General features: G+C 37.5%; 1 protein-coding gene across 2 annotated transcripts in view; it reads right to left on the reverse strand.

Moving 5' to 3' along the window:
• Positions 1-15,563, reverse strand: part of TMEM132B (transmembrane protein 132B) — a 676,739-nt gene that overhangs the window by 15,289 nt on the left and 645,887 nt on the right. For both annotated transcript variants that reach the window (XM_074205372.1, XM_074205371.1), the window contains one exon: positions 14,958-15,163. In XM_074205372.1, the coding sequence (XP_074061473.1) occupies positions 14,958-15,163 (206 nt within the window). The remainder of the gene's footprint in view (positions 1-14,957; positions 15,164-15,563) is intronic.

Raw genomic sequence — 15,563 nt, forward strand, 5'->3', positions numbered from 1 at the left:
ACTTGCATAAACTGATGCCGAGAGTCAGTAGGATAATATATACAACAACTACAATGATAAAATGATATAAATAAAATTAACATTGGAAGACAAAAAAAAAAACTGTAGTCATGGACATCATGCTGTTAAAGTGAAAGAATACCTTGCTCCTTTTTGTTAACAATGGATAAACTGCAGGAAAACTCTTTTCATAAAGTTTTTATGTTCATTAAGTAAAGCTGCATTGGAATGAAATGTATTGATAATTTTTGTCTTTTAAAGAAACGATGGTTTCTAAGTTCTTGTAAGATCTCCAACTGAAAACTGTATTAATTAATTAGCTAATTGACTGAATATTGTAAGCTCCTATTATTAATTAATTTATTTATTGTTATTCTTTTTTCTATAAGGATTTTGTATTTTAATCATTTTGAATCATATCTGGTCATCCTGAAACTATTTAGGAAATTCATTAAGAAGGATCCCAGGTAAAATTCTGTCAATAATAACACTTACAGTAATAATAATAATAAATTGGTCCTATTTGCATAATACTTTAGAGAGTCTAAGATACTTTAAAGCTATTATTTCATTTGACCCTCCAAGTAACTCTGTGAGGTAGGCTTTGATATTATTATTCCCATTTACAGATGAGGAAAGTGATTGCTAGAGTGATTACATAATTTGGTCACTCATACTAATTTGTGGATAAAATTTGGTTTTCCTTGTAAACTCATATTTTGCCATTTATTCAACATATAACGCAAGAGAAAAGGTTTAGTGATGCTGAGTGAGAGGATCAGAACCAGAAAAACACTGTACCCCCTAACAGCAACATGCGGGGGATGATCAACCTTGAAGGACTCACTCATTCCATCAGCGCAACAATCAGGGACAATTCGAGGCTGTCTGCAATGGAGAATACCATCTGCATCCAGAGAAAGAACTGCAGAGTTTGAACAAGGATTGAGGACTATTACCTTTAATTTTGGGGGGAAAGCTGATAGCTTATTGTCTGATCTTGCTATCTCTTTTACTTTGTGTTTCTTCCTTAAGGATATGATTTCTCTCTCATCACACTCAATTTGGATCAATGTATACCATGGTAACAATGTAAAGACTGACAGATTGCCTTCTGTGGGGGGTGGGGGAGGGAATAAGATTAGGGGAAAAATTGTAGAACTCAAAATAAATAAAATCTTTAATAAAAAAAGAAAAAAGGTTTAGTGAGATTAATATCATCTGGGCAAGCAAGCTATCAGTTATGTCTTTTCTTCAAGTCAATTCAATTCATATCATCTTCATTGATAAATTTGATTGTGTCTACCATGTGTAAGACAAGAAGTAGAATGTTTCAATGGAAAGAAAAGCAACCTTAGATTAAGAAAGGCCTTTTAAGGTCATGTCTCTGACAAATGTCTGCTGTGACATAAATTTCCCATTCTTTCCCTCTCCCAAGAAAATCATAAATATAGACCAAAGCACATACAAACATACAGAGGAGTGTGTGTGTGTGTGTGTGTGTGTGTGTGTGTGTGTGTGTGTGAGAGAGAGAGAGAGAGAGAGAGAGAGAGAGAGAGAGAGAGAGAGAGAGAGAGAAACTATGATAGTTCCTCAGAATCCACCTCTGGAGGAAAAAAAAAGAAAACTTCAGTGAAAGTTGAAAAAATAGAAATAAATATTTTGGGTACAATAGAGTACTAGCATTGAATCTAGATGATCTGAATTGGAATCCTCATTCTGTCCTCTCTGTGAGATCAGAAAGGTCACTTGTCCTCTTATCCTCAGCTTCTCCATCTGTTAAATGAGGGGATTGACCACTAAATTTCTTTCCAACTAAAGCTCTTTGATCCTAGAATCTATGCTTCCTATCATCCATGTTGGATCTAGCTCAAAAGACCCTCCAGTGGGCAGAAGGAGAAGATGAAACTTCCTTGCAATCTAGGGAACCCAGAAATAGCCAAATACATTGCTACTACCTCTGGCACTTTGTACCTATTTCCCATATTCCCATGGTATCCAGCCCTATTCTTACTTTCCACCTTCCCTGAATATAGCATCAGAATCCTACTTAAGCTGACCAACCTCACCTCACCCCTCCCCTAGCTGGCCATTGCTCACTTCCAAGATGACATACTTCTGATGAGCTGTTGTATTTATTCTCTTCTTGTCCCTTCTTATTTCTAAGCCATTGTTAGGGAATCATAATAGAAGCAGAATCAGCCTTTAGCAGGGAGTGAGGCCTTGGAAAATAACACTATTCCCATTAGTGAAGCAAAGATTTCATTTGGCCCTAACACTTTCTTCCCATCTTCTAATTCATTTTCTGTTTACACTGCAAGATGGACTCCAAAATCCACTTATTTAATTTTTATTTTCTCCTGAAAATCAGGTTTTAAACACCAGGTGGTCCTGATTTCTCTCATTAGTCCCCCATGCTGGGGAATTCATGGACTCCAAATGTTTCATTTCTTGAGATGATAAGCATTCTACAGTTAAGGAAGGGGCAGAAAATCACTTATTTTTGATGAGGCTCAAACAAGATTTTCTTTTTTCTTTTTTTTTTGAAGTGTTTATAATGTTCTCTTTTATACACTCTTTGAAAGACTAGTTAGGAGAGAATCATTATGAAAGTGAATGACATTGCTTTAAATTGTTTTATGACAAAGTTAGCAACCAAGAAGCTGAGAAAGGCATTTTTTTAGATCCATACACCATCAAAGCATTAAGCAAACTCTATTATGTAAGCTGATGCACTGTTATGTAATTTAACATGGATCCAAGAGTGATCATTTTTCCCCCGATCAATTATTGTTATGAACCACACAGCTGACAGGCATTTTAAAGAAAGTGTGAATAGATTGGGCCCACACAGCCTGTATGCCAATCCATTTTGCTTTCCTTGCCTTCTCTCCTCTCCATCTTAGGAGACTTATGAGTTTGAAAACCTCAGATAATTGTATGACCTCTGAGACCCCCAGAAGTCACCAGATCACCATATTCCTGATTGAGAATCCACATCACAGCACACCTACTGAGTGGTAATCTTCCAGTCTTTATTTGAAGACCTTCATGGAAAGCAATAGGGGAAAGGATCTATCACCCATCCGCGTGGCCCATTCCCCTTCTGCCCAGCTTTCACTGATAAGAAATGTTGCCCTGACATCAGTTGGATTTTTCTCTTTTCCATTCAAGTTCATAAGTAATTTTAAGCTAAGGGCTAAAAATACAAGGAGGGACATCTGAACAACTATGTGCAAATAACTAAATACAGGGAAAAATAGGAAATAATAAAAGAAATCTCTAGAATTAAGAGGAGAAGGGATTTGTTGAAGACAGAATCTTAGGTAAGATTTAAAGGAAGACAGAAAATCTAAAAGACTGCAGTGAGGAGGGAAAGAGATCCAGGCATGGAAGACAACCAATGAAAATCCATGGAGTTGGGAAATGAAGTGTCTTAGGAGAGGAATAACATGGAAGTCAATGTCATTGGATCACAGAGTATGTGGAATACCCATGGCTTCTGGTTCTATTGACTAGCGCCAAGGAGAATAAGTCTAATCCCTCTTTCACATGATGAATCCTCAAAAATCTGAAGGCATTTTCTCCCATTAAGTCTTTTCTTCAGGTTTTCCTGTTGATTCAAAAATAACCAGTCCCTAGGGCAGCTAGTTGGAACAATGGATAGAGCACTGGCCCTGGAGTCAAGAGGACCTGAGTTCAAATTTAATAATTATCTACTTGTGTGTGTGACATTGGACAAGTCACTTAACCCCATTGCCTTGCAAAAAAAAGAAAATATACATAAATATATATATATAATATATATGTATATAATATAAAACTATCCCCAACTTCCTTCACTAATCCTCATATGGCTTGAAATCAGCTTTATTATTCATCTTCCCCGGACACTGTATTAATGTCTTTCCTCCAATGGGACAAGCAGAACTGAACACAAATCTCCACGTGTAGTCTGACCATAGCAGAGTCCTGTACGACAGTCATTTGCCTACTTAGGATACCATGCCTTTCAAATTTTTGCATTAACTTCCTTAACTACTCCACTGTGTATTTCTCTTTGAAGTCTACAACAACTACCAGCTCTTTTTCAGGGGCCATGTCGTTTAACTATTTCTCCCCCATCCCAGATCTGCCACTATCTAGATGTGTGTACAAGACTCTGTCTAAGTTTTGGGGATACAAAGAAAAGCAATGGAAATTGCTGAAGAAGAGACATGATTATCTTCTTTGCCTTGCACCCCTAAGGTAATGGAATCTTTCTTGTGATATCTCCCCATAAGAATATAAGCCCTTAAGAGCAGATATGGTCTTACATTTCTGTTTGTACTTAGTTTTCAGCAGTGGTTTTTTTGTACCTAAGTATTTAATAAATGGTTCATTCCTTCAGACATCAGCTAATACACTGAATATGAATGTTTAGAAATACAGAAAATACCTCCATACCATAGAAAATTGGGTTTAAATAAATAAGATGATATTGAGATAATTGTAAACATATACTTTTCAACAAAGAAAATGATTTTAGGAGTATAAATAAAGAGTGGAGAAGCCTTAATGAAATATACTTCAACATCTTTTAAAAAAAAAAACATCCAGGAGCTTTGGCTAGTCTACAATCTCATATCAGTCCCTAATGGACATATCTTGGTTAAGAAGCCTATAGCTTCCAGAACTAAGTGATAATGCCCCTTCATTTTGACCTAGTCAGACTTCATCTATTCTAGAGTATTATATTCATTTATTTCTGGGTTCACTTTTTCTAAAGAAATGGTAGAGAGCTTAAAAAGAAAAGAAATCAAAATGGTGGATGACTTTGAAACTATGCTATATTCAAATGACTTAAAGGAACCAGAGTTCAGCCATGACAGAGCAAAGACTCCAGGGAGGAGACTGATGGCAGTCTCCAATTGTTTGAACAATTGTCAGAAAGAAGAAGGATTAAAATTGTTCTGTGCAAACACAATAGGCAGCACAGGGAGAAAAATAGAAGGAAGGCTCAGAGTGATAGACTTAGGCTTGCTATCAGAAACAACTACCTAGACATTCAAGCTGCCCATAAGTGGAAAGAAGTGGGTTCCCCATGCACTGGATGACTTAATAACGGCTAGAAAACAACTAATCAGATATATTATCTGGGGTGTTCTTTAACATATGGGTTGCAATACCCAGCCTCTGAGGACACTTCCAACCCTAATATTATATTATTTTTGTTATTCCTGGGTGGGCAACAGCATAGAGAGAGTGAAAATTGGGTTTTTTGGATTTCAACAGGAGTTTGAGATGAGGCAGAAAATATGTTTTATATATTTCTTATCCCTTCTGAGAAAAGAAAAAAAAATTCTAACACTCATGGAAATGGTAAAAATGAATTCATTATTTCTATAAGAAAGAAATCTCCTCTCTCCTCTCACTTTCATTAAGCTTTAGATAAAAAGCAATCTTTTCAAAGTTCAGTTTTCAGGCAAGAATTTCCCACTTTGAGGCTTCTAGCTTAGACCAATAGAAAACTCTGGGGACTTTCATTATTGATCTCTTCTTTCTACTGGGGCCATATTTGGACACCATCTGGTTATCCCTATCTCCTGTGACAATGTTAACCTATGATGGTCAGAAGTCTACTGCCCCACATCTCTCACATATATAACCTTCTTTCCAAATTCATAGTCATCATCCCAGATTTCCAACCTGAGGGCTCCACTGGTGAAATCTCAGAAATATACATAATACAGTATACCTGAAAATAAATATATTTTATACATATTTTAATATAATACCTAAATATATACCTGCCATAATATAGCTAAATATTTCTCCCTACTCTCTAGGAAATAGAAACAAAAACTAAAGCCTTACAATCAAGCAACTCCCCTTCTCACGTAATAATGTATCAAGTATAGAAGTATGACTGGAACAAAAGAAGGATAAAAATGCTAAAGGAAACTCCCAAGTCAAATGAATAAGCATTTATTAATCACCTGGTTTTTTGCAAGGCATTATACTAAGAACTGGAAAAAAACAAAGCAAAAGACATTCCCTGTCTTCATGGAGCCCCAAATCCAATGGGGAGACATGAAACAACAAAATACAAACAAGTGGTTGATGGGATGAATTAGAAATAAACCATGGAGGGATGGCACTGGAATTAGAGGGAATCAGGAAAGGCTTCTTATAGAAGATAGACTTTTTTAGCTCAGCCATGACAGAATCCAGGGAAATCAGAAGGTAGAGCAGATGAGGGAGAGAATTCAAGGCATGGGAAACAATCAGAGGAAATGCATCTAGATGAGTGAATCTTATGCAAGAACAGAAAAGAGGCCAGTGTTCCTGTATCAGATAGGGTGGGAAATAAAGGTAAAGAATACTATAGGGGCAGCTAGGTGGTGCAGTGGATAGCACCAGCCCTGGAGTCAGGAGTACCTGGGTTCAAATCTGGCCTCAGACACTTAATAATTGCCTAGCTTTGTGGCCTTGGGCAAGCCACTTAATCCCATTTGCCTTGCAAAAACCTTAAAAAAAAGAATACTATAAAGGTAGGATAGGATAGGATAGGTTATAAAGGGCATTAATAGCCAAGCAGAAGTCTCCATATTTGATCATGGAGGTCATGGGGAGTAAGCCACTGAAATTTAATGAGTAGGTTGGTGAGATAATCAAATTTTTTTAGGAAGATCAATTTGACTCCTAGGCAGAAACTGGACTAGTTTGAGAAAAGATTAGAAGCAGATAGGCAACTATTTTAATAGTGCAAATATGAAGTAATAAGTGTGATGCACCAGGCACCATATCAGAGAAGAGAAGGAGGCACAGACAAGAGATATTAAAAGACAAAAGCTACAGCTCTTGAAAGCAAATGGGACAAATGGGATGAGAGAGAAGGAAGAGGTAAATCTCTGAAACTAGGAGCTCAGCAAAACCTTCTGTAATCTCGTTCTAGAATTTATTTTGCATTAGTCCCCTTCCCATGTAGGGTGAATGATCCATCTACAACTGAAAGGGACCATTAAAACTATCTCATTCTACAGAAGAGAAGTACCTTTCCTAAAGATAACCAGGTAATATTAGGAAAAAGGACTGACCTCAGGACCTCTGACTTTCATTCCATGCCTATTTCCTCTACACCTTGTTGTCCCCCATAATACAATCAATAAGAATTGCTAGTCATTCTCCCAGCCCAGCCCACTATTTCCCTGGGCACAGTGTAACACAATAGATAAAGTATTGAATTAGGAACCAATAAGAGCTGTGTTTAGATACTGCCTGGGGTGCTAACTCCTTAGCCAGATGACCTTGGGCAAGTGATTGAAGCTAATTACTTAAACTCCAGGTCTAACCTCCTTCTAAAGGTGGAGTGTAAAATTTATTTTTCACAAATGTTTTTCCAAGTTTCAATATCCTCCTTCTTCTCTTTCTCCCCTTAAAATCCCTAGTTCCATTTAAAGCGTAGATCAGATGCTGCTAAGTAACTTCAGTCATGACCAACTCTTCAAGATCTCATTTGATGTTTTCTTAGCAGACACACTGGAATCATTTGCCATTTCTTTCTCTAGCTTAAAGAATCTGAAGCGAACAGGGGTCAAATAACTTGCCTGGCTAGCAAGTGTCTGAGGTCAAATTTGAACTCAGGTCCTCCTGCCTCCAGGGCCAGAGCTCTATCCACTATAGCACCCCTTAGCTGCTTAGATCAGATACCACCTTTTATATTAGTATTTTCTAATGTTCCACTTAGTAGTATTCTTTTTCTTGCAAAATTACTTTACTATTTATTTGGTACATGCCTTTGAAAATATCTTTTTAATAATTACCTGCATACAAGGGCACATTCTCCCAAGTAATCATAGGCTTCTTGAGGACAGCAAGATCAGGGAAAGGGAATAAGCACTTACATAGGACCTACAATATAAGGTACTATGGTAAACTATTTGCAACTCTAATCTCATTTGATCCTTCCAACAACCCTGGGAGGTTCCTATCCTGGGAAAGATTGACTTCACCCACATGCACCTTGGCATGACTTTAAGCTCCTCTTTGTACTGGTGGACAAGTTCGCCTTATGGATGGAGGTGTGACCAGGTAGAACTGAGAGCCCAAAGAGTCTCAAAAGCTCTTCTAAGAAGATAATCCCACGTTGGTACCCATTATACTATATTAGTTAAAGAAATGTGGCAAATGGAGTTTAAGTGATTTATCCAGGGGATCACACAATTAGTAAGTATCTGAGATGGTGGTTTTATTGTTGGATCCCCAAGACTTCTCATCATCTCTGGTACATAGTTGGCACCCAAATATAAATGTTTGCTGAACTGAAAAAATGTTGTTTTCCCAAGCAAAATGGAAGCCCCTTGAGGGCAAAACCTGTTTCACTTCTTTCTTTGCATCCTTAGCATCCATCACCGTTAGCCCAGTCCACAAAAGGCACTAAAATATTTCTCAAAAAGAATTGAATGTCTAACCAATGCAACAAGGTTCTCTCGAGATTTCCTCATCCCAGTGCTCAGGGAGGGAGAGGAAGAGAACATCCATTTTTAGAAAGCACCTGATGGTGGTAATTGAGGCCAACTTGAGGTGGCCCTTTTTAAGTCAAAGTTGTTATAAATGACATTCATTTCCTCTTCAGAGCGGAGGCTCTTACTCGGTTAGTAAGACACGATGGTTTAGCTCCACATTTCCCCAGCTTCCACAAATCATTCAAACTCCATTAAATTACATGGTCCCCTTGGACCCTTAACATCTTATTAAGGCCTTTGGAGTGGGCCTAAAAATCCTTCCTTGAGGCAATGAGCTTGCTTTTGGTGGAATACACGTTTTCCTTAATGTGAAATAACAGTGCCTAGTGTTTTCTTTTCTTTGTTCACCTCCAGAGGCCCTTTGGCTCAGAGAGTTACAAAATCCTATCTCCTCATAAATTAAATCCTTGTAAATCACTGTCCCCTAAAGGTTACTAAAATACACCTTTTTTGTATTTTCCAGGAGTAAGGAAATTCTAATGGTGTGATCATGTCCTTCCAAGTACTTGGAGACTCCATTTTCGCATTTGTAGTGATACCACTTTCTGGTAATATGGTATAGTAGAAAGAATATTCTCAGTAATTGGGGAGAAAATTTGAAAAAATCATGTAAAAGTTATCTTTACAAGTGATTGAGAAAAATACAATATCAAATTTTAAAAAACAGAAAGAAAGAATACCAGATTTGGATGAATCATGATCTGTATAGTTCACTATTCTCTGTTTTACTATTTGTAAAATACAATGACCTAAATAATCTTTAAGGTCCCTTTCAGTTCTAAAACTATGATCCTATTATACTAAGTCACTTAATCTCTCTCTGCCTCAGCTGGGGATAATAATAGCACCGACCTCCCAGGATTATTGTGAGGATCAGATGAAATAATATTTATAAAGTGCTTAGCACAATACTGAAAAATGCTTCTTCTCTTCCCCTTTGCCTTCCCCTTTCAATCTTACTCCTCCCTTCTCTGTAAGAACCTGGCTGCTGATGAGATTCCCAGCTGGTCTTTCTAGTATTATTCCCAACCTTGTACTCCTAGATGAACAACCACCTAGACTGAGACCTTTCCTTAACCCTTTACTCTTCTCACCTTCTTACTCATCTGTTTCTTCAGAACCCTGGTCTAGGTAAGCTATTTGGGTATTTACCCACTTAGGATAACATTTTTCTGGTTCCTGTCTTGTCTTTGATTTTCAGTAACTCTTGCCATTCCCCACCCCTAGTCCAGTCATTCATTATTATAAAGATTTGAAATTGGAACTATGATTTCTATAAGGAACTCACAAGTAAGGAAAGTGGTTCAACCAATGCAGATCCGCAACTGAAAGTGCTCAAAAGAAGTCTAAAAGCAACTTAGAGGTTCAGCACATTTCCACAAGTCAAAACAAATATGAGTCAGAATTGAGACTTGAACCTGGTCTTCCTGACCCTACGATCAGCTCTCTATCCACTATGCCATGATGTAACCAAAAGATAATCTCATTATCTGCTCAGCAAAGGAATTGGTAGGAAAGAGCTAACCTAACTCCCTGTACAGAGAGAACTTTGCATTTTTAAGGAGTTTTTCATGCCTTAACCCATAAGAGTGAGCAACATGGAGATTTTTGGCAACATGGCCTGGTTGCCAGAAGAAGGAAATATTGGCAAGGAAAGAAGATGGAAGGATGTCTTTGTCAACGGCTTATTCTTCTTTTACTAAGAAAAGTCAGAGTTCTATTTTTTTTCCTGCTATCAATAGAAGGCTAAAGATGTTTCCTCATTTGGTGGATTCATAAATCCTGGTAAAGTTTGAAGTCTGATAAGCAACTGGTTCAACCATTTCTTTTGTAAACGACTCTCCAAAAGACAAAATCATGTCATTTCACAGATGAAAGTGACCCCAGAGGTTCTCTTTAAGGAAAAACTTTCTATCATTGATAACTGATACTATTAAGCCTGGAGGTGATAGGGAACCACTAGAGTTTATTGAGTTGTATGATAACATGGAAGGACCTGTGCTTTCAGACAATGAATTTGAGAATTGAATGGTAGGTGGACATAATGGGAACGGATTGAAGGGAACTAGACCCATTATTGCAGTAGTTCAGGTGTGAGGTGATAGGGTCTGTACTAGGTTGTGGTAGTGATAAGAGGAGAGAGAGAGAGAGAGAGAGAGAGAGAGAGAGAGAGAGAGAGAGAGAGAGAGAGAGATCCAAAAGAGAAGTTACAAAAGTAGAATAGACAGATGTCACATAGGACATGCAAAGTCAGAGAGAACTTTAGAAGTCACCTAGTCTGGCCTCATTACTTTACAAATTAGCAAACTGAAGCCTGGCAAGGACAAGTGGCTTGCCTGATGTCACCCTGGTAGTAAATTATCTTCTGACTTAATATCCAGGGAAACTATTGGCATGAGCTGCTTCCAGAAGTAATGAGTTTCTAGGTTCCTCCATATGGCATTCCTTCAAATACCAAGGCCCAGAAAATGGGAGTGACTGGTCAACCTCCCTCTGTTAATAGGAGAGCTGAAACTAAGACCTAAGTCTTCTGATTTCCAGTTTAATCTTCCACCATGTTGCCTCTGAATTCTTTTTTTAACTTTTTTTTTAGTTAATTTAGTATTTTATTTTTCCCCAGGTATATGTAAAACAGTTTAAACATTCATTTTTAAAACTTTGAGTTCCATTCTTCCACATTCTTAAGAGGATCATTGAACACTGATTTTCAAACTTCATAGTCATCACTTGGATAATCCAATCTGCAAACTCTAATTCTATCCTATAGGCTTTTTATTAAGCATCAACCAAGTACAAGACACTGTTTTATGAGCTAAGGATGAAACATTCTTTGTCCTCATGGAACAGAGAGAAATCATAGATAGATTAAAAATAAAGCATGTGCAGAATTCCATAAAGTAATTTCAGGAGTGAAAGAATTCCTAAATAAACCCCCAAAATGTAGAGAAAGAGTGGGGAGAATGGGAAAGACTCCCTGTGACCATTACAGCTGTACAGAAGATCCATTGTCCACCTCCCCTCCAAATACCCTGGCCTGAGGGGCATATATACTTAGCTCTTAACAACAGCTCCTTACCCTTTCTTGGAAATCCCATGATTTCAAAAACCACCAGGCTTGCCAATTCCCTCTGCCTGAACAGAGATGACTTCTTTTTAAGATTAGGATAGGGGGCCAGGAAGCAGTATGTGTTCCAATGAGAAGTACTTGCCCCAACTCTTTGTAATCAGGCCCCATTAAGGTTCTTCCTTTATTCTAGTGTGAATGTTAAGATTCCTGGGTTATGTTAATATAATGTAATCTTCAAAAACTTTCCCTTTCCTTCTACCCCAGATGATAAGGTTTTCTTAGGTTTGTTATTAATATATCACTCTGAGATCTCAGAATGCTAAATAATTCAAAGTGTATTTAGTAGGGAGAGCATATCATCCCTTAATTTATGTTTTATCTTATCTTTGCTCCTCCTCTGTTCTTCAGCACCATTCCTCCCAGCCCCCTTGCAACTTCTGAAATTGCTTGCCAGTCTCACAGGCTTGAGAAGTCTCTCTCTTTGATACTGGAGTGGGAAGACATTGAATTTCTGATCAGCTATCTAGGTTTTAATCTACTGGGCCTTTCAAAAAAGATAATGCTATGGATTTTCCCCAGGTCTAGGATTGGCAGGGACAGATTATCACTGGCAAAGAATGTGGGAAAATAAAGGATGCCATCAGAAATACACAGGATCAAAAATTTGGAAAAAATTATGCATTAAAAGCAAAGCTACCACCCAAGGATCAGCCCAAGTTCTCCACTGCAGGTCAAGAAAGCTAGAGGAAGCTCCCGCCCTGGGTTTCTGTTGTCCTTCAAAAACACTCTTGTTTGAACAAAGACCAAGGACTATTCCCTTTAATTTAGGGGGGGAAAATGCTATCTTATTGTCCGACCTTGTTATCTCTTATACTTTTTGTCTCTTCCTTAAGGATATGAATTCTCTCTCATCACACTCAATTGGGTTCAATGTACAACATGGAAACAAAGTAAAGACTGACAGATTGTTTTCTGGGGGGGGAGTAAGATTGGGGAAAAATTGTGAAACTCAAATAAAATATTTATAAAAAATAATAACAATAATAATAATAATAAAACACTCTTGTCATTATTTCAAAGGGCTATGGGTAGATTAGATATTGTCAGTTTGAAGGATTATGAGAATTCCCTTTCCTGAGGCATACTATGCTCCAGTTCAGTTTATTGAACCCATTTACTGTTCATGAATATGTTTCCAAAATGTTCCAATCACATTTGGTCATTGTACCTGCTAGTTCCATTCTGAACTCTCAGCAGTCATTTAATGAATGTTTACTGACTGATAAAATGATTAACTCATCTTCCAGCTCTGTTGTTGTGGATGCTGCTATTGTTCAGCCATTTTTCAGCTGTGTCTGACTCTTTATGAAACTGTTTTGGGGTTTTCTTTTGGGGGGGGGGTTCTTGACAGTGACACTGGAGTGGTTTGCCATTTTCTTCTCCAGCTCATTTTACAGATAAGGAAACTGAGACTAACAAGTTTAAGTGACTAACTCAGGGGGCAAATTTGAACACAGGACTTCTAGATTCTAGCTCATTGCACCACCTACATACCCCTTCCAATTTTATACTAAATTAATCTGCTTTTGCCATCTCATTTTCTTTTTTTCTTTTGAGATCAGAGTAAAAAGACTATAAATTATTCAAATGTAAAGTATTTGAAAGAGATTATTTTCTCCATTATATCTGCAGTATTTTGCATAGTATTAGGCACATTGTAACTACTTAACAAATGCTGGTTATTCAATGTATTAATTCATTTATCATTACTTAACTCAGATGAAATATTTGGCTGTGGCTCCATTTTTGAGTCCACAGTCTGATTCCCAAACTATGGTTTGCATAAGGCAAATGTTAAATTTTCAGTATGAGAATTTACACCTCATTAATTAGCAAACACTACAAATCAGGGTTCAGATTATTATTATATCCATTTCTTGGATTTAAGATAGTGATAGAGAAAATATTTAATAATGAAGAATAAAGTTAAGTGTGTCTTTGGCATGTTTTTCTGTAGAGTTGATTGTTAAACATTTGCTAGCATAAACCTACTTACAGCTATAAAAATAAAGGTCAATACTTTGACTAAACAAGAGAAATTCACAAAGTACTAAGTAAAATATTCAAACAATAGATGGGGTGGGATTTGGCTGATTATAGAAAGTACTCATAGAAACAAAATCTCAGATATATGAAAAAATAAGCAAAAGCTCTCTAATCTCATTTCAGCAATATGTCCATTTATATTATTCCTCTACTCAATAAATTTCAGTGGCTCCCCACTATAGATAGGATAAAATATAAACCTGTCTTTTCAGGTCCAGTACACTTCATTTCCAAGCCCTTCCATGACCTCTATATTCCTAGACCATTCTCTGAACTCATCTATCTCTAAACATTTATAAAGATCATTTCTCATGCTTGGAAGGGGCTCCTGTTCCTTCAGGATGCAGTTCAAGTGCCAATTCTTCATGGACTTTTTCTTCCCTGACCCCAAACAAAAGGTGTTTGTCCCCTCCTCAAATTTTCCCAGAGCATTTAATAGCAATATCTCCTTTGATCCCTTGCCCCTTTCATACCCCATGATGTATTATACTTACCTGTACACATGTTATTTCTCTTAAAGTCGAATAGAAGCACCTTGAGGGTGGAAGCCCTCCTGTTTTGTTCTGGGTTTTTTAGTTTCTGCATAAGATCTTTCTCAATGTATGTATTTAATAAACATTTATCGAATTAAATGCACAAGCCAAGGCAGCCATTGCTTTGTGTAGTACTGTTCTATTCAAAGTACAAACCAATGATTATTATCATGATTGGGAAAGCCATCTAATCTGTCCCTCAATTTTTTCCTCTGTAAAGTGAAGAAATTGAAATAAATGGACCTCTCAGTACCTTTGATGCTAAATCTATGATCATATAATCTTTTCTCACATGTGGGATAGAGGGCAGAAATAATAAATTCACTTTACGCAAATATAAGAGATTGAGGCAGGGTCGCTCAAAGTCACTAAAGTATAGGGTAAATGAGGTTAGGTTTCTTCTCTCCCAGGCTCAAAGTTCTTTTCATATGAACCTGGATCCAAAAGCCTTCGTATTCAGAGCAAAGTAACACCAACAATAAACTCTAGAATGTATATAGTACTTCTAAGATTTGTGAAACACTATTCTCACAACAATCTATGAAGGTAAACGCTAATTTACATCTGAGAAAAGTGAGCTAGATAGAGCTGAAGTGACTTGCCTAAAAGAACACAGCTACTGAGACTTTGGACTTTGGACTTCCTCCTTCCAGGACCAATGTTCTTTCCATGGTACCACCTAAAATTTCATGGTAACCCTCCCTCCAACAGCTCTTTTTGGTCACCCAATTCTTCCTCTCTTACCTTTTGTTGGGAGCAACTGGGATTCTCCATCCCTTGATCTGACTCAGCTCTGTGTCTGAGATCTCAATCTGCAAAGGCAGTCTTGGGACCCAGACAGTTATTTCAAGCTGAGTAGTGAAATGCTGGTATGTGAAGTTCACAATGGTGTCCACTTTACTCTTCATCTCCTTCCCATTCACAAAGATGGAGTCACAGTTATCTGAGACCTGTGGAGGTGAGAGAAATCTCAAGATGTATTATGGGTTCCAGGGCAGAGCAGGACAGGGATGAGGGAGGTGGCTAGATGCTCAAGTTCATGCCAGAAAGCTAACCCTCATTTATTAGCTTCCAAGACAACACTAATAATATGAACTGTACACAGTAATTTGTGTGTTCTAATTAGTAGCAAACAGTGATAAATGGACCCAAGGGAAACCATTCTGCTTTGCTCAATCCAGATGAGGAAAACTACCCCCAAAATTATAGTTCTATAGCTACTTCTGGGTTTCCACCATCTCTTCCTTCATCCCTCCCCACCTCTCCTCTACCACCCAAATGTCAGATTTATTCAAACTCACACGAATCAGTTTTCAGGTACATCAATTTCTATGCCTGCAACAATTTTTT

Source organism: Macrotis lagotis, chromosome X, assembly GCF_037893015.1.
Source record: "Macrotis lagotis isolate mMagLag1 chromosome X, bilby.v1.9.chrom.fasta, whole genome shotgun sequence".
NCBI classification, from domain to species: domain Eukaryota; kingdom Metazoa; phylum Chordata; class Mammalia; order Peramelemorphia; family Peramelidae; genus Macrotis; species Macrotis lagotis.